This window comes from Eleginops maclovinus, chromosome 2, assembly GCF_036324505.1.
Source record: "Eleginops maclovinus isolate JMC-PN-2008 ecotype Puerto Natales chromosome 2, JC_Emac_rtc_rv5, whole genome shotgun sequence".
Classification (NCBI taxonomy): domain Eukaryota; kingdom Metazoa; phylum Chordata; class Actinopteri; order Perciformes; family Eleginopidae; genus Eleginops; species Eleginops maclovinus.
The window spans coordinates 635,010-653,548 of record NC_086350.1 but is presented as its reverse complement, the minus strand read 5'-3'; the positions used below and the strand labels follow the sequence as shown (position 1 = coordinate 653,548).

Below are 18,539 nucleotides of genomic sequence, written 5' to 3'. Positions count from 1 at the left end.
AAAGTAGAAGTACTCAGATCTTGTACTTGAGTAAAGTAGAAGTACTCAGTTCTTGTACTTGAGTAAAGTAGAAGTACTCAGGTCTTGTACTTGAGTAAAGTAGAAGTACTCAGGTCTTGTACTTGAGTAAAGTAGAAGTACTCAGGTCTTGTACTTGAGTAAAAGTAGAAGTACTCAGGTCTTGTACTTCAGTAAAGTAGAAGTACTCAGATCTTGTACTTGAGTAAAGTAGAAGTACTCAGATCTTGTACTTGAGTAAAAGTAGAAGTACTCAGATCTTGTACTTGAGTAAAAGTAGAAGTACTCAGATCTTGTACTTGAGTAAAGTAGAAATACTCAGGTCTTGTACTTGAGTAAAGTAGAAGTACTCAGGTCTTGTACTTGAGTAAAGTAGAAGTACTCAGGTCTTGTACTTGAGTAAAGTAGAAGTACTCAGATCTTGTACTTGAGTAAAGTAGAAGTACTCAGGTCTTGTACTTGAGTAAAAGTAGAAGTACTCAGATCTTGTACTTCAGTAAAGTAGAAGTACTCAGGTCTTGTACTTGAGTAAAAGTAGAAGTACTCAGGTCTTGTACTTGAGTAAAGTAGAAGTACTCAGATCTTGTACTTGAGTAAAAGTAGAAGTACTCAGATCTTGTACTTCAGTAAAGTAGAAGTACTCAGGTCTTGTACTTGAGTAAAAGTAGAAGTACTCAGATCTTGTACTTGAGTAAAGTAGAAGTACTCAGGTCTTGTACTTGAGTAAAAGTAGAAGTACTCAGGTCTTGTACTTGAGTAAAGTAGAAGTACTCAGATCTTGTACTTCAGTAAAGTAGAAGTACTCAGGTCTTGTACTTGAGTAAAAGTAGAAGTACTCAGATCTTGTACTTGAGTAAAGTAGAAGTACTCAGATCTTGTACTTGAGTAAAGTAGAAGTACTCAGATCTTGTACTTGAGTAAAGTAGAAGTACTCAGATCTTGTACTTGAGTAAAGTAGAAGTACTCAGATCTTGTACTTGAGTAAAGTAGAAGTACTCAGGTCTTGTACTTGAGTAAAGTAGAAGTACTCAGGTCTTGTACTTGAGTAAAGTAGAAGTACTCAGATCTTGTACTTGAGTAAAGTAGAAGTACTCAGGTCTTGTACTTGAGTAAAGTAGAAGTACTCAGATCTTGTACTTGAGTAAAGTAGAAGTACTCAGATCTTGTACTTGAGTAAAGTAGAAGTACTCAGATCTTGTACTTGAGTAAAGTAGAAGTACTCAGATCTTGTACTTGAGTAAAGTAGAAGTACTCAGATCTTGTACTTGAGTAAAGTAGAAGTACTCAGATCTTGTACTTGAGTAAAGTAGAAGTACTCAGATCTTGTACTTGAGTAAAGTAGAAGTACTCAGATCTTGTTCTTGAGTAAAGTAGAAGTACTCAGATCTTGTACTTGAGTAAAGTAGAAGTACTCAGATGTTGGTTTCAATATAAGATAACTGTCTAAAATAAAGTTCAGCCACTGAACTCAGAATATTTAGGCATAACAAGTAATTTCGTCAATATTCCAATTTTAATATTTCAATTTTAATTAGATTGTTCTGACAAGAATACATGTAATATGAAGTAAACGGTCAGAAGGACCAAGTCTTTATAGCTTTATAGTCGTCCCATGTCCTCTTGAGTCAATATGTCCTTACAGTCCAATGTTTTCACTTTAAGCTGAAAGAGAAAGCTGAACACAAAATAGCAGTGGGATTGTATTTACATTCAGTGTGCAACAATGACATTTTAAATTAGATATAGATGTATTTTGGAGTTATCAGTCTTGTTATAACTCCTGACCAAATGCCGTAATAATCAGTATTTCTAAAAGAACCGAAGACTGAATTTAATATTCAGAAGTGAATACAGCTGAAATAATAGTGTTGAATGATTGTAGGTTTGAAAACAGAAAAGAGGTTTGAAGATCATTTTCGAAAACATGAACAACCGGAGTCAGTAGTACAGTATTTTGATTGACAGGTCAACCCACCCATTCCACTCGGCTACGCACGTTGAGGGGGCTGGGCTTAGAGACGCTGTGTACGGTATTCTCTGTGACAGTACGTACCGAAGTGACGCCACCTGAGCCCGCCGTGGCTCTGCTTACGTCGGTAGCGTAGCTGTCAGTCAAAGGACCTTTAAATGGCCACCCTGCGCTCAGAGCCGTAATAATAACGCTGTTACCGGGGATTTATAAACCTGAACACAGTCCGGGTTTAATGTCGCCGTCGGCTTCTGTAATATTAACCGATTAAGTTTGTTTGAAGAGCCTCAGAATGAGCGAGGAGGAGCAGAAAGCCCGATCCGGGTTCGAGGATCTGTGTCGGGCTTTAAACATGGACGAGGAGGCGAGCAGCGAGGCATGGAGAAACTACCAGAACATCAGCACCAACTACACTCTGGAGGTCCTCAGAACTGCTTATTAACAGACATTCTTATCTGTATTACTCATTATTCTGCTGTTGCTGCTTTCTGGTGCCATATCTACAGTGGCGCTGCTGGCATAGCTAACAATAACAATAACAACAACAATAACAACAACAACAACAACAACAATAATAAAGCTTTACACGGGTAGAGGAGAATTACTCAGAGAGTAGGAATACTCTGATACAAGTAAAAGTCCTGCAAGTGTTGTACTCCTCTACAGCTCAGAGGTGAACGGTACTTTTCCTCCACTCCATGTATTGAACTCCTTTAGTTGCTAGGCAGATTAGGATTACTGATGGTAAATATAATGACCCTTAACTCAGACTTTAGTCCACCTGGAGTAAACTCAGCAGCTACCCTGCAGTATACAAAGCCATTAGATGTGCTGTAGTGATGTTAATAAAGTGCTTTTTCAACCCCCCAGGGCAGTGTGCAGCAGTGGCTGGCCTGCTCTCTGTTCGTGTCCTGCAGAGCCTCTCTCCCCACCGTGGGGAGGGGGACGAGCGAGGGCAACTATGTCTCTCTCAGCAGGATCCTGCGCTGTGCAAACATGAGGTGTGTGTGTGTGTGTGTGTGTGTGTGTGTGTGTGTGTGTGTGTGTGTGTGTGTGTGTGTGTGTGTGTGTGTCTCACCTGTCCTCTGACCCCCCAGCCTCCTGGACTTCTTCAGTAAGATCAGGAAGTGGCAGGACATGGCCGCTCTGCCTCAGGACTTCCGGCGCAGCACGGATCAGCTGGAGAGGAACTTCACCGTGTCGGCCGTCATCTTCAGGAAGTACGTTCCCATCTTCAGAGCCATCTTCAGGGCCCCGTCAGAGGAGCCCCCCCGAGTCCATCGCAGCCGCAAGCAGAGGTGCCCCCCCATTGACATCCTGTATGTTCATTAACATCCTGATGCTTTATTCACGTCCAGTGCTTCATGTGTGGGATGATTATTCTGCAGACGCCATCCCTGCACCGTGACCGAGGTCTTCCACTTCTGCTGGGTGCTGTTCGTCCACGCTAAAGGTGACCGTGTGTCTCCCTTACCGGCATTTACCCGACTTTGACTGGGAGAGTCTGTAGGAGTCTCATCTCATCTCACATCACATCTTCTTCTTTTTTTTTTGCTTTGTAATTTATTTACATATTTAAACATATATCTAAATATTTAAATATATATTTTAAATATGTATTTAAATATTTAATATATTCAGATATAAATTTACATATAAATTTATTTATATATATCTAAATATTTAAATATATAAATATATGTTTGTAAATATATATATCTAAATATATTAAAAAATATATATATTTACATATATATTTAAAATAGATATGTAAATATATTTAATATATTCAGATATATATTTACATATATATTTATTTATATATCAAAATATTTAAATATATATAAATACATGTTTGTAAATATATATATATAAATATATTTAAAATATATATATTTAAATATTTAGATACATATATTTACATATATTTATATATATCTAAATATATATATTTTTAAATATATTTATATCTATTTATAAATATTTAAATATATGTAAATATATTTAAATATATAAATATATATATTTATATATAAATATATTTATATATATATTTATATATAAATATATATATAAATATATATATAAATATATTTATATATATATTTATTTATATCTATTTATAAATATTTAAATATATGTAAATATATATATATATCTAAATATATATATCTAAATATTTAAATATATAAATATATATATAAATATTTAAATATATAAATATATATATCTAAATATTTAAATATATAAATATATATATAAATATTTAAATATATAAATATATATATCTAAATATTTAAATATATATATATATATATATGTATCTAAATATATAAATATATATATACATATATTTATATATGTATATATAAATATATGTATATATGTATCTAAATATATATATTTTTTATCTTTGTATTTTATTTTTTTAAGTATTTTCTATTATTTTTAAATCCATACTCCTTTACGATAACGGACTGAAAGGGCGTAGTTGAACCCCTGTGTGTTCTGTGTTTCTGGTGTTACTGCTGCCTTGCTCATCTGTCTGGTCGTGCCAGGGTGAGTCCCGCAGAGTTCCTCCCGTCTTCATGCTTCTTGTCTCCAGGGAACTTCCCGATGATCAGCGATGACCTTGTGAACTCGTACCACCTGCTGCTGTGTGCCCTCGACCTGGTCCTCACCAACGCCCTGCTCTGCCACGCTCGGAAGGACCTGCTCAACCCGCAGTTCAGAGGTACGCTCAACCCCCAGTTCAGAGGAACACTCACCCCCCAGTTCAGAGGAACGCTTCAGAGAGGGTCTACCCACCCCCCAGTTCAGAGGTACGCTCAACCCCCAGTTCAGAGGAACGCTTCAGAGAGGGTCTGCCCACCCCAAGTTCAGAGGAACACTTCAGAGAGGGTCTGCCCACCCCCAAGTTCAGAGGAACGCTTCAGAGAGGGTCTGCCAACCCCCCAGTTCAGAGTTACCCTCACCCCCCATAACTGTCCTTTCAGAGGTTGGCGTTTCTCTGAGTGTCTGTGTTTCAGTATAAATCTATCTACACTTTTTTCTCTTTTTCAGAATGTCTCATTTTTCCTTCGAATTTGATTTTGTTTATTACAATCAGTTCAGAAATGAGAAGGGTCTTCATATCTGGCTTTGACTTTATTCTCAGAATGTGAACTTTTTCCAAATTGAACTTTTTCCCTAAAATGTTTTTTAACACATTTTATTTCTTCTATTTATTTAACTTTTTTTCAGTTCAGATTTTTTACAAATCCCTTCCCTTATTTCTTAGAATTACTTTGTTCTCATAATTATTATATATCTGTTTTTTAAATGTCGTTTTTATTTCAGAATCTGCTTTTTTTCCTCATAATTATAATTCTTGTTAGAATTTCCCTTTTCCTCAGAAGCTGACTTCTCCAGAGGCACTAACCAGAGCATGAGGGACTTTTTCCAGGTCTCCAATGAGGAGAGTGCTCCCAGTCACCATGGTTCGATATTATGGGATGGAGTGTGATAAGGTTCATTATTCACCATCAGGTCTCCCGGAGGACTTTGGCAGTAAGGACTTCCGCCCGTCCTCGGCCCCCTGCTGCTTCATCCAGACGCTGTGTGAGCTGCACGACGGCCTGGTGCTGGAGGCCAAAGGAGTGAAGGAACACTTCTGGAAACCGTTCATCAAGAAGCTCTTCCACAAGAGGGTGAGCACACACACACATACACACATACACACACACACACACACACACACACACACACACACACACACACACACACACACACACACACACACACACACACACACACACACACACACACACTGTTCTGATGGTGTCTCTCTGCAGATTGTCCGGGGGAAAGAGGACAGTCTGACCGGCTTTCTGGACCCCATGAACTTCGGAGACAGTTTGTGAGTGTGTGTCAGATTTAGATTCAGATAATAGATCTGATTTGATTATAATCAGTGAGTGTTATCAAAGTAAAGTGAAGTGTTTCTCTGTGAATGAAGTCCCTTACTGTGCTCAGTCTGTCCCTCACCCGGGTGTATGAGGAGCACGTCCTGGCCACCGGCAGCCTGGATGAGAGGATCTTTGTTGGGGAGACAGCCAGCGAGGACATCGGGACCCCGGGGCCCAGCCTGAGTGAGGGGGTTGTGGACCAGGAGAACCAGGAGAGCCCCCCCTGCAGGCTGCCCACCAGCCTCACTGTGAGAGCACCCTTAGCTTCTTCTGTCCCTCGGAGTTGGGTGGTGTTACTGAATGTGATGTGTCTCTGCAGTTGTCCACTCCTCTGACGGGCCGGAGGTTCGTCCAGCAGAGCAGCTCCTCGTCTCCCGTGTCCTCGGCCTTGCAGAGCGTGGGCCGGCTGCACACGCTGCTTTCAGGGGCCACCCAGGGCCCCAGCGCTAAGCTAACGCTAACTCTCAGGTGCGAAAATGAATCTGCATGTGTTTATCAAAGCTCCGTCCTTCTAATTCATACAGAACGATACACCGGTCACAGGAAGTGATGTTGTGGTGGACAGTGTTACAACAGGAAGTGATGTTACGGTGTTACAACAGGAAGTGATGTTACGGTGTTACAACAGGAAGTGATGTTACGGTGTTACAACAGGAAGTGATGTTACGGTGTTACAACAGGAAGTGATGTTACGGTGTTACAACAGGAAGGGATGTTACGGTGTTACAACAGGAAGTGATGTTACGGTGTTACAACAGGAAGGGATGTTACGGTGTTACAACAGGAAGGGATGTTACGGTGTTACAACAGGAAGTGATGTTACGGTGTTACAACAGGAAGGGATGTTACGGTGTTACAACAGGAAGGGATGTTACGGTGTTACAACAGGAAGGGATGTTACGGTGTTACAACAGGAAGTGATGTTACGGTGTTACAACAGGAAGTGATGTTACAGTGTTACAACAGGAAGGGATGTTACGGTGTTACAACAGGAAGGGATGTTACGGTGTTACAACAGGAAGTGAGGTTACAGTGTTACAACAGGAAGTGATGTTACAGTGTTACAACAGGAAGGGATGTTACGGTGTTACAACAGGAAGTGATGTTACAGTGTTACAACAGGAAGTGAGGTTACAGTGTTACAACAGGAAGTGATGTTACGGTGTTACAACAGGAAGTGATGTTACAGTGTTACAACAGGAAGTGAGGTTACAGTGTTACAACAGGAAGTGAGGTTACAGTGTTACAACAGGAAGTGATGTTACAGTGTTACAACAGGAAGGGATGTTACGGTGTTACAACAGGAAGTGAGGTTACAGTGTTACAACAGGAAGTGAGGTTACAGTGTTACAACAGGAAGGGATGTTACGGTGTTACAACAGGAAGTGATGTTACGGTGTTACAACAGGAAGGGATGTTACGGTGTTACAACAGGAAGTGAGGTTACAGTGTTACAACAGGAAGTGAGGTTACAGTGTTACAACAGGAAGGGATGTTACGGTGTTACAACAGGAAGGGATGTTACGGTGTTACAACAGGAAGTGAGGTTGTGGTGGACGGTGTTACAACAGGAAGTGAGGTTACAGTGTTACAACAGGAAGTGAGGTTACAGTGTTACAACAGGAAGTGAGGTTACAGTGTTACAACAGGAAGTGATGTTACGGTGTTACAACAGGAAGGGATGTTACGGTGTTACAACAGGAAGTGAGGTTACAGTGTTACAACAGGAAGGGATGTTACGGTGTTACAACAGGAAGGGATGTTACGGTGTTACAACAGGAAGGGATGTTACGGTGTTACAACAGGAAGTGAGGTTACAGTGTTACAACAGGAAGTGAGGTTACAGTGTTACAACAGGAAGGGATGTTACGGTGTTACAACAGGAAGGGATGTTACGGTGTTACAACAGGAAGTGAGGTTGTGGTGGACGGTGTTACAACAGGAAATTATGTTGTGGTGGACAGTGTTACAACAGGAAGTGTGCCCCTGCAGGAGCTGCGTCAGAGACCCCAGTGAAGCCATCCGCCAGCGCCTGAAGCAGATGTTCCTGCAGCTGTGCACACACTACGAGGGGGACCTGGAGAGAGGTAACACCCAGGAGAGCTGAAGCAATGCACCTCCTCTCCTGAGTGACTCCCACAGTCAGTAATGCACTTCCTGTTGCAGACAGCACAGTGAGGTACTTCGGCCTGGGGGAGGCGCTGTACTTCCGGCTGCTGGAGTCCATCACAGAGAGAGAGAAGAGGATCCTGGGAGACGCTGACCTCTCCGTGAGTTTCCCCTCAAAGACGTCAGACAATCTTTAATGCTGAAAGGCTAAGAGACAGCTGTTGACCAATCACTGTGTGTGTGTGTGTGTGTGTGTGTGTGTGTGTGTGTGTGTGTGTGTGTGTGTGTGTGTGTGTGTGTGTGTGTGTGTGTGTGTGTGTGTGTGTTGTGTGTGTGTGTGTGTGTGTGTGTGTGTGTGTGTGTGTGCCTGTGCGTGTGTGTCAGTGTATTCTGGAGCAGGACATGTTCCACCGCTCTCTGCTGGCCTGCAGTCTGGAGATCGTGCTCTTCTCCTACAAACCCCCCGGAGACTTCCCCCTGGTGCTCAGCATCTTCCAGCTCCCTGCGTACCACTTCTACAAGGTATTTAAAACCAGGTATAAATATACGATAAATAACTTCTACAAGGTAATCAACCATTAACACAGGCCTGGTGGTCTGTCATTCATTTGTATGTAATTATGAGAAATGTATTTCCTGATATTTTAAATATCTAAGAAATATGTTCTTACGGAAGCGCGTTGCTGCCACACAAAAAAACGCTCAGTCTCACTTAAAGCCGTGAGAAGTTTCAAGTTTTTACATCATAAGATGTTCACCCTAGACTGTCTTTCACATGGCATGCGTCTCCAACTGAACTGGCATGTGTCGCAGGGAGCTCCTGCTGCTCCTTCCGTGCCCCTCCAGTTGATCAATGCGGAACGGTGCTACCTCAGTAGGGTCGGATTCGATCTTCCTTTGGTACAACCCCATGCATGGGGGGCGGCTACTGTAGGCTATGGAAGGCTAAGCCTTCCCAAATATTGTTGTCCCTGCATCCTGCTCAATTTAGAGTAATGTATAATGTGTCTTTGACGTTAGCGCTGCTATGCGGCCTCCGCTATTGCAGGATCATACTATGGACCTGACGGCGTGCAAGCACCTGCGCAGGCATGTTTGTGTCAATCCCCTCTGAAAAATAAATACCGATGGATTAGAACATCCGATTGACACACTGCAATTTACCGATGTTCCCTGAACGTCTCATTATGCACGTGTTGCAACAATAAGCAATCGCTTGGTTCAGCACTACAGCCTGATACACAACACCATACTGCTGTTGACCTGCTGACGTCTGTAGAGGTGTTTCTGCTGCACAGTATTCTGTCCTCTGTTTCTGTGAGACTTCACAGCTGCAGGGTTTTTGGGTTGAGATGTTTTTGTAGACTTTAACACTTTCTGTATGCATTTCATTTATTCATTACAAAACCACAGATAGATTGTCGTCATTGTCGCTAGACATTGAGCGTGCATTTCATTCATAAAGCGCGTACATACAGTGGGGCAAAAAGTATTTAGTCAGCCACCAACTGTGCAAGTTCTCCCATTTCAAAAGATGAGAGAGGCCTGTAATTTTTATCATAGGTACACTTCAACTATGAGAGACAGAATGGGGGAAACAATCCAGGAAATCACATTGTAGGATTCTTAATGAATTCATTAGTAAATTCCTCAGTAAAATAAGTATTTGGTCACCTACAAACAAGCAAGACTTCTGGCTCTCACAGACCTGTAACTTCTTCTTTAAGAGGCTCCTCTGTCCTCCACTCGTTACCTGTATTAATGGCACCTTTTTGAACTGGTTATCAGTATAAAAGACACCTGTCCACAACCTCAAACAGTCATACTCCAAACTCCACTATGGCCAAGACCAAAGAGCTGTCAAAGGAGACCAGAGACAGAATTGTAGACCTGCACCAGGCTGGGAAAACTGAATCTGCAATAGGTAAGCAGCTTGGTGTGAAGAAATCAACTGTGGGAGCAATTATTAGAAAATGGAAGACATACAAGACCACTGCTAATCTCCCTCCATCTGGGGCTCCACGCAAGATCTCACCCCGTGGGGTCAAAATGTCTCTCATAGTTGAAGTGTACCTATGATAAAAGGCCTCTCTCATCTTTTTAAATGGGAGAACTTGCACAATTGGTGGCTGACTAAATACTTTTTTGCCCCACTGTATATGGTGTGTGTGTGTGTGTGTGTGTGTGTGTACATAGCCTTCATAATAACATGTCCTCCGGACAGCGTCAGGTAAAAAAGTTGGTTAGCCTTCCCAAACCTGAGCCTCACGCGCCGCCTATGACCCCATGCATTTCAAAATCCTCCTGAAAGTACGCATACTGATATCAATATCATCCACTGTGCTCCATTCGCTTATGCCTCTCGTTTCGTTTCATTATCATGAAATCCCTGCAGGTGATCGAGGTGCTGGTGCGGGCAGAGCAGGGTCTGTTCAGGGAGGTGGTGAAGCACCTGAACCAGGTGGAGGAGATGGTGCTGGAGAGGCTGGCCTGGAGCTGGGACTCCCCGCTGTGGGACAGCCTGCGGGGAGTCAAAGACCCCGTCCCCGCCTGCAAACAGGTCCACAACACACACTCTGAACCCAACAAACAGTCCTCCTGTCCCTGTGTGGAGAGATACCGTACCACCTAAGCGGGGGGGGGGATAGAACTACAGGAGAGGAGCGGGCCTCTTTACCTCCTGTCTGTGTTCCAGGTGATGCCACCTCAGTATCTGGAGCAGAGCGATGAGAGCAGCGCCCCCCTGCCCCCCCCCGGAGCGGACCCCCACCCCCACAGCAGCAGCTCCGTTAAAGGTCTCCCCGTTGTCTTTCTCATTGGCCTTTTTAACCGTCACCTTCGTCCAGTTAGAACAACAATAAACAACAACAATGTTTACATAACAACAAAAATAAACAACAATAATGTTTACATAACAACAAATACAAACAACAACAATGTTTACATAACAACAACAATAAACAACAATAATGTTTACATAACAACAACTATAAACAACAATAATGTTTACATAACAACAAAAATAAACAACAATAATGTTTACATAACAACAAATACAAACAACAACAATGTTTACATAACAACAACAATAAACAACAACAATGTTTACATAACAACAAAAATAAACAACAATAATGTTTACATAACAACAACAATAAACAACAATAATGTTTACATAACAACAACTATAAACAACAATAATGTTTACATAACAACAAAAATAAACAACAATAATGTTTACATAACAACAACTATAAACAACAATAATGTTTACATAACAACAAAAATAAACAACAACAATGTTTACATAACAACAAATACAAACAACAATAATGTTTACATAACAACAACAATAATGTTTACATAACAACAACTACAAACAACAATGTTTACATAACAACAAAAATAAACAACAACAATGTTTACATAACAACAAAAATAAACAACAACAATGTTTACATAACAACAACTATAAACAACAATAATGTTTACATAACAACAACTATAAACAATAATAAATAACTTTTGTTTCTTTATGCATAATCCCCCCCCCCCCTCCCCAGGCATGTCCCCCTCCCCCTCCTCGCTGCAGGACCGGTACAGCTCCCCCCCTGCCGCTGCCGCTCGCCGCCGGCTGTTTGTGGACCCGCCGGACGGGGAGCCTCGTGCACCCCCTCCCTGCAGCGTGGCCACCGTCAACGCCATCCCCGTCCGGCAGACCGTTGTCACCATGGCAACCGCCACCGTCACCGCCAACAATGGGCAGACGGTCACCATCCCGGTGCAAGGTGGGGGGGGGGGGTCACTTCACTTCAGACGACTCACTAAGTGGTTTTGGTTCCAGGGCTGAGAAATAGTGAGGAGGGGCACAGGGATTCAGCCTCTGCTGACCATTTACATGCACTCAGACCTACACTACAGTAGGGGGGTGGGGGGGGCGGGGTTTGATCCAGTTCTACTTCCTGCTTACGGGTTTCTGATTCAAACTGTGATCTCTGCAGGGATAGCCAATGAGAGTGGAGGCATCACCTTTATCCCGGTGCAGGTGAGCATGACCCCCCCGACCCTCACCGTCCAATCAGCAGCCAGCAAACCGCCCCGGCAGCCCCCCAGCAGCCCGCTGAGGAAGGGCTCTCTGCCACTGTTCTTCAGGAAGGTACCAGCTGCATGTTCCCCTCACTTCCTGTCTGCTCCCTTCACTTCCTGTCTGCTCCCTTCACTTCCTGTCTGCTCCCTTCACTTCCTGTCTGCTCCCTTCACTTCCTGTCTGCTCCCTTCACTTCCTGTCCGCTCCCCTCACTTCGTGTCCGCTCCCCTCACTTCCTGCCCACTCCCAGCTGTCCTCTCCCCACACTTCCTGTCCGCTCCCCTCACTTCGTGTCCGCTCCCCTCACTTCCTGCCCACTCCCAGCTGTCCTCTCCCCACACTTCCTGTCCGCTCCCCTCACTTCCTGTCCGCTCCCCTCACTTCCTGCCCACTCCCAGCTGTCCTCTCCCCTCACTTCCTGTCCGCTCCTCTCACTTCCTGTCCGCTCCCCTCACTTCCTGTCCGCTCCCAGCTGCCATCCCTCACTTCGTGTCCGCTCCCCTCACTTCCTGCCCACTCCTGTGCGCTCCCAGCTGTCCTCTCCCCTCACTTCCTGTCCGCTCCCCTCACTTCGTGTCCGCTCCCCTCACTTCCTGCCCACTCCCAGCTGTCCTCTCCCCACACTTCCTGTCCGCTCCCCTCACTTCCTGTCCGCTCCCCTCACTTCCTGCCCACTCCCAGCTGTCCTCTCCCCTCACTTCCTGTCCGCTCCTCTCACTTCCTGTCCGCTCCCCTCACTTCCTGTCCGCTCCCAGCTGCCATCCCTCACTTCGTGTCCGCTCCCCTCACTTCCTGCCCACTCCTGTGCGCTCCCAGCTGTCCTCTCCCCTCACTTCCTGTCCGCTCCCCTCACTTCCTGTCCGTTCCCAGCTGTCCTCTCCCCTCACTTCCTGTCCGTTCCCAGCTGTCCTCTCCCCTCACTTCCTGTCCGCTCCCCTCACTTCCTGTCCGTTCCCAGCTGTCCTCTCCCCTCACTTCCTGTCCGCTCCCCTCACTTCCTGTCCGTTCCCAGCTGTCCTCTCCCCTCACTTCCTGTCCGCTCCCCTCACTTCCTGTCTGCTCCCTTCACTTCCTGTCTGCTCCCTTCACTTCCTGTCTGCTCCCTTCACTTCCTGTCCGCTCCCCTCACTTCGTGTCCGCTCCCCTCACTTCCTGCCCACTCCCAGCTGTCCTCTCCCCACACTTCCTGTCCGCTCCCCTCACTTCGTGTCCGCTCCCCTCACTTCCTGCCCACTCCCAGCTGTCCTCTCCCCACACTTCCTGTCCGCTCCCCTCACTTCCTGTCCGCTCCCCTCACTTCCTGCCCACTCCCAGCTGTCCTCTCCCCTCACTTCCTGTCCGCTCCTCTCACTTCCTGTCCGCTCCCCTCACTTCCTGTCCGCTCCCAGCTGCCATCCCTCACTTCGTGTCCGCTCCCCTCACTTCCTGCCCACTCCTGTGCGCTCCCAGCTGTCCTCTCCCCTCACTTCCTGTCCGCTCCCCTCACTTCGTGTCCGCTCCCCTCACTTCCTGCCCACTCCCAGCTGTCCTCTCCCCACACTTCCTGTCCGCTCCCCTCACTTCCTGTCCGCTCCCCTCACTTCCTGCCCACTCCCAGCTGTCCTCTCCCCTCACTTCCTGTCCGCTCCTCTCACTTCCTGTCCGCTCCCCTCACTTCCTGTCCGCTCCCAGCTGCCATCCCTCACTTCGTGTCCGCTCCCCTCACTTCCTGCCCACTCCTGTGCGCTCCCAGCTGTCCTCTCCCCTCACTTCCTGTCCGCTCCCCTCACTTCCTGTCCGTTCCCAGCTGTCCTCTCCCCTCACTTCCTGTCCGTTCCCAGCTGTCCTCTCCCCTCACTTCCTGTCCGCTCCCCTCACTTCCTGTCTGTTCCCAGCTGTCCTCTCCCCTCACTTCCTGTCCGCTCCCCTCACTTCCTGTCCGTTCCCAGCTGTCCTCTCCCCTCACTTCCTGTCCGCTCCCCTCACTTCCTGTCCGCTCCCTTCACTTCCTGTCCTCTCCCCTCACTTCCTGTCCGCTCCCCTCACTTACTGTCCGCTCCCCTCACTTCCTGTCCGTTCCCAGCTGTCCTCTCCCCTCACTTCCTGTCCGCTCCCCTCACTTCCTGTCCGTTCCCAGCTGTCCTCTCCCCTCACTTCCTGTCCGTTCCCAGCTGTCCTCTCCCCTCACTTCCTGTCCGCTCCCCTCACTTCCTGTCCGCCCCCAGCTGTCCTCTTCCCTCACTTCCTGTCCGCTCCCCTCACTTCGTGTCCATGCCCCTCACTTCCTGTCCGCTCCCCTCACTTCCTGTCCACTCCCCTCACCTGTGTCCTCTTCCCTCACTTCGTGTCCGCTCCCCTCACTTCGTGTCCGCTCCCCTCACTTCCTGTCCGCTCCCAGCTGTCCTCTTCCCTCACTTCCTGTCTTTTCCCCTCACTTCCTGTCCGCTCCCCTCACTTCCTGTCCGATCCCAGCTGTCCTCTTCCCTCACTTCCTGTCCACTCCCCTTACTTCCTGTCCACTCCCCTCACCTCCTGTCCACTCCCCTCACTTCGTGTCCGCTCCCCTCACTTCCTGTCCGCTCCCCTCACTTCCTGTCCGATCCCAGCTGTCCTCTTCCCTCACTTCCTGTCCACTCCCCTTACTTCCTGTCCACTCCCCTCACCTCCTGTCCACTCCCCTCACTTTGTGTCCGCTCCCCTCACTTCCTGTCCGCTCCCCTCACTTCCTGTCCGCTCCCAGCTGTCCTCTCTCCTCACTTCCTGTCCATTCCCCTTACTTCCTGTCCGCTCCCAGCTGTCCTCTTCCCTCACTTCGTGTCCGCTCTCCTCACTTCCTGTCCACTCCCTCACTTCCTGTCTGCTCCCCTCACTTCCTGTCCGCTCGCCTCACTTCGTGTCCGCTCCCCTCACTTCCTGTCCGCTCCCCTCACTTCCTGTCCGATCCCAGCTGTCCTCTTCCCTCACTTCCTGTCCGCTCCCAGCTGTCCTGTCTCCTCACTTCCTGTCCACTCCCCTTACTTCCTGTCCGCTCCCAGCTATCCTCTTCCCTCACTTCCTGTCCGCTCCCCTCACTTCGTGTACGCTCCCCTCACTTCCTGTCCACTCCCCTCACTTCCTGTCCGCTCCCGGCTGTCCTCTCCCCCCACTTCCTGTCCGCTCCCAGCTGCCTGCGTGTCTTCCTCATTGATATAATACCTGTTGGTGTGTGGCCCCCCCCCCCCCCCCACCCAGGTGTACCACCTGGCCAGCATGCGGCTCAGAGACCTGTGTGTGAAGCTGGACCTCTGCTCGGAGCTCAGGAGGAAGATCTGGACCTGTTTCGAGTTCTCTCTGGTGCACTGCAGCGGCATGATGCAGGACCGCCACCTGGACCAGATACTGCTGTGTGCCGTCTACGTCACGGCCAAGGTCTGCCTCACTCTGGGGGGGGGCATTTTTGCATGCTGTGTATCTCTCAGTGGTGTAGTAAGAGTGTGTGTGTGTGTGTGTGTGTGTGTTCTCAGGTGACCAAAGAAGACAGGTCCTTCCAGAACATCATGAAGAGCTACCGGACGCAGCCTCAGGCCGGCAGCAACGTGAGACAGCCTCAGAAACACTCAGAGCACCTGGAGTCCTGCAGGGGGACATTAAAGAGTGTGTGTGTGTGTGTGTGTGTGTGTTTCAGGTGTACAGGAGTGTGTTCATCTCAGGCAGGAGGAGGCATCTATCAGGCAGCAGTGACCATCACACACAGCGCCCTGCTGACAGCATACACAGAACAGGTACACACACACTGCAGGTACACACACACACACACACACACAACACACACACACACACAGGTACATGTTTGTGTTGTGTGTAAACATATCTTCAAAGAGGACTACAACTCCCATGATGCCATGCTGCTTCACCTCTGTGTCCTCTGACTTCCTCCAGGCGGAGACAGCATTCCACTTCCTGTTCGCTGCAGCAGCACCCTGCCCCCCCCACAGCCTGGAAGCCCCCCCGCCAACACCTTCCCCTCCCCCTCTTCACCCCCAGAAGGAAGGGGGGAGGAGCGGGGAGATCTGATCCACTTCTACAACAACGTTTACATCAAGCAGATGAGAGGCTTCGCCCTGAGACTCTCTGCTGCAGTGGTACTTACTTACTTACACACACTTACACACACACACTTACACACACACACACACACACACACACACACACACACACACACACACACACACACACACACACACACACACACACACACACACACACACACACACACACACACACACACACACACACACACACACACACACACACACACACTAGCAGGCCATTAAGGGCCCATTTCGAGATTATTAGAATGTATTGAAAGTTAATACAAACAATACCGTGTGTGTGTGTGTGTGTGTGTGTATTTGTGTGTGTGTGTGCAGCTGGAGACCCCGTACCCCTCCCTGAGGACCGGCTCCCCCCGCAGGATGCTCCTCTCCAGCAAACACTCCGTCTACATCTCTCCCCACCAGAGTGCCACGCCCCCCCGGGACAAGATGTGCTACTACATCTGTAGCAGCCCCCCCACTGTGAGACACACACACACACACACACACACACACACATATATTATATACAAATATTATTATATTATATCATAATATATCATCTTTGTGTGTGTGTGTGTGTGTTTGTGTGTGTGTGTGTGTGTGTGTGTGTCCAGCGGCTGCAGGAGATCAACAGGATGCTGCGCAGCGGCGAGACTCCAAGCAGGAAGCGCAGCGCAGCTCCGGACGACGATGCGGCCTCAAAGCGGGTCTGTAGCGAGAACCACAGCGCGCTGCTGAGGCGCCTGCAGGACGTCGCCAAGGACCGGGGGGGGGCAGTCTGAGACACACACACACACACGCACACACACACACACACACACATGCACTATCTGTCAGACCGTGTGTGAGACTAAAGAAGTGATTTGTTTTTATCGATGAGTTTATGTTGGCTCCACTCTTCATTCTGGAGGGAATAAGGAATAATATACAACATTTATTCCACACCACAAAATGTAGTCTCCCTAACCACGGTTAATAATCAGACCTGTACAAAATACAAAGCTTTAATATTCTATAACATCACACATGTTGTTCAAACTGATAAATGTACAAAATGACCTCCGAAATTGAAGAAGACTCAAATAATTCACGAGTTTGAACGTGAAATTTACAAGAAATTAAATCAGAAAGATACAAAACATTTTTTGAAAGTTATAACAAAATTCTCAGTCAACTCAAAATGATAATATAATCTCCCAGCTTTCCTTTTATAAATACGCTGCAGGCAGGAAACGTAATTTATCCAACAATGGCCGAACACCCTGTTCAAGAATTTCTACATTTGGGATCAATAAAGCCCCCCCGACATATCTCATTTCATAAATGTTAGAAATCAAATTCACGTTTGTATTGGTAATATGAAGGCGTGGTAGAGTTTCTCCCTGGCGTTTAATCCCCCCGTGAATACCGGTAGAGACTGAAGTTATTTCATGGAGGTTTGAAGTGCCTTTATTTTGTACCTGTTGAAATGGAGTGTTTTAAAGTGCCCGGGTTATTCTGCTGCGGTTTCGATCCATCAGGATGCTAATGTTCTATTAATGGATGACATCGACGTGCAGGCCTTCTAGCCTTCCAGCTGGTTCAGGATGCTGCTGCACGCCTTCTGACGGGAACTCGCAGAGCACGTCACACCAGCACTCACGTCTCCACACTGGCTCCCGATGAAGTCTAGAATCAGATTTAAATGTTAGCTTGCCTACAAAACCCCGAATGGTTTGTCCCCCCCTGACCTGACAGAACTCCTACATCCTCCCGGTCCAGACTCCTCCTTGTGGTCCCGGGGTCGAGGCTGAAGCAGTGGGGGACGGGGCCTTTGCTGTACCAGCTCGCAGACTGTGGAACCATTGCCCCCCCAATCTGACTTGCTCCCACTTTGCCTGTTTCTAAAGCCCGTTTGAAAAACCCACTTATTCTCCCGTGCAGACCCCCCATAAGACCCGTCAGTCTGAGATTTTAAACTGGGGTTTTATTTAGTGTCAGTGTGGCTTTATGGTTTACGGTCCTGTGTATTACATTGTTTGTGCTACCTGTTTGTCTTTTAATACATATATTTATTGATGTACAGCACTTTGGTCAACTGTTGTTTTAAAATGTGCTATAGAAATGAAGTTGGATTGTTCAGATTTTATTTTCCATGTCCAACACAAAGAGAGCCATGGAGTTTCAGGTTTCTACCAGCAGAGCTTCAGGTGCTCTTCAGGTGACCTCGTCTTCCTCCACTGAGCATCATCCACCCGTCAGGTCTACAAACGGTAGCATCTGATTATAACATCGTTTTATTTACCGACCGCTGCAGAAACAGAGGGCTGGATATTAACGGACACTGAGACGCAATGAAAACTCAGGAAACATTT

At 46.7% G+C, this 18,539-nt stretch overlaps 1 protein-coding gene across 2 annotated transcripts; it reads left to right on the top strand.

The window, feature by feature from the left end:
* Nucleotides 1-2,116: 2,116 nt before the first annotated feature.
* On the top strand, nucleotides 2,117-18,308 carry rbl2 (retinoblastoma-like 2 (p130)). 2 transcript variants are annotated; one of them, XM_063902327.1, is made up of 22 exons: nucleotides 2,117-2,408; nucleotides 2,858-2,988; nucleotides 3,085-3,285; nucleotides 3,376-3,440; nucleotides 4,593-4,721; nucleotides 5,516-5,676; nucleotides 5,821-5,885; nucleotides 6,002-6,182; nucleotides 6,254-6,402; nucleotides 7,927-8,021; nucleotides 8,101-8,204; nucleotides 8,428-8,565; nucleotides 10,439-10,603; nucleotides 10,739-10,838; nucleotides 11,607-11,831; nucleotides 12,045-12,199; nucleotides 15,341-15,517; nucleotides 15,613-15,684; nucleotides 15,774-15,870; nucleotides 16,028-16,230; nucleotides 16,519-16,665; nucleotides 16,800-18,308. In XM_063902327.1, the coding sequence occupies exons 1-22, from the start codon at nucleotides 2,280-2,282 to the stop codon at nucleotides 16,965-16,967; spliced, it is 3,057 nt and encodes a 1,018-aa protein (XP_063758397.1). In that variant the 5' UTR covers nucleotides 2,117-2,279; the 3' UTR covers nucleotides 16,968-18,308. The 2 variants fall into 2 exon arrangements, with proteins under 2 accessions (XP_063758397.1, XP_063758404.1); XM_063902334.1 differs by lacking the exon at nucleotides 2,858-2,988.
* Nucleotides 18,309-18,539: the final 231 nt, after the last annotated feature.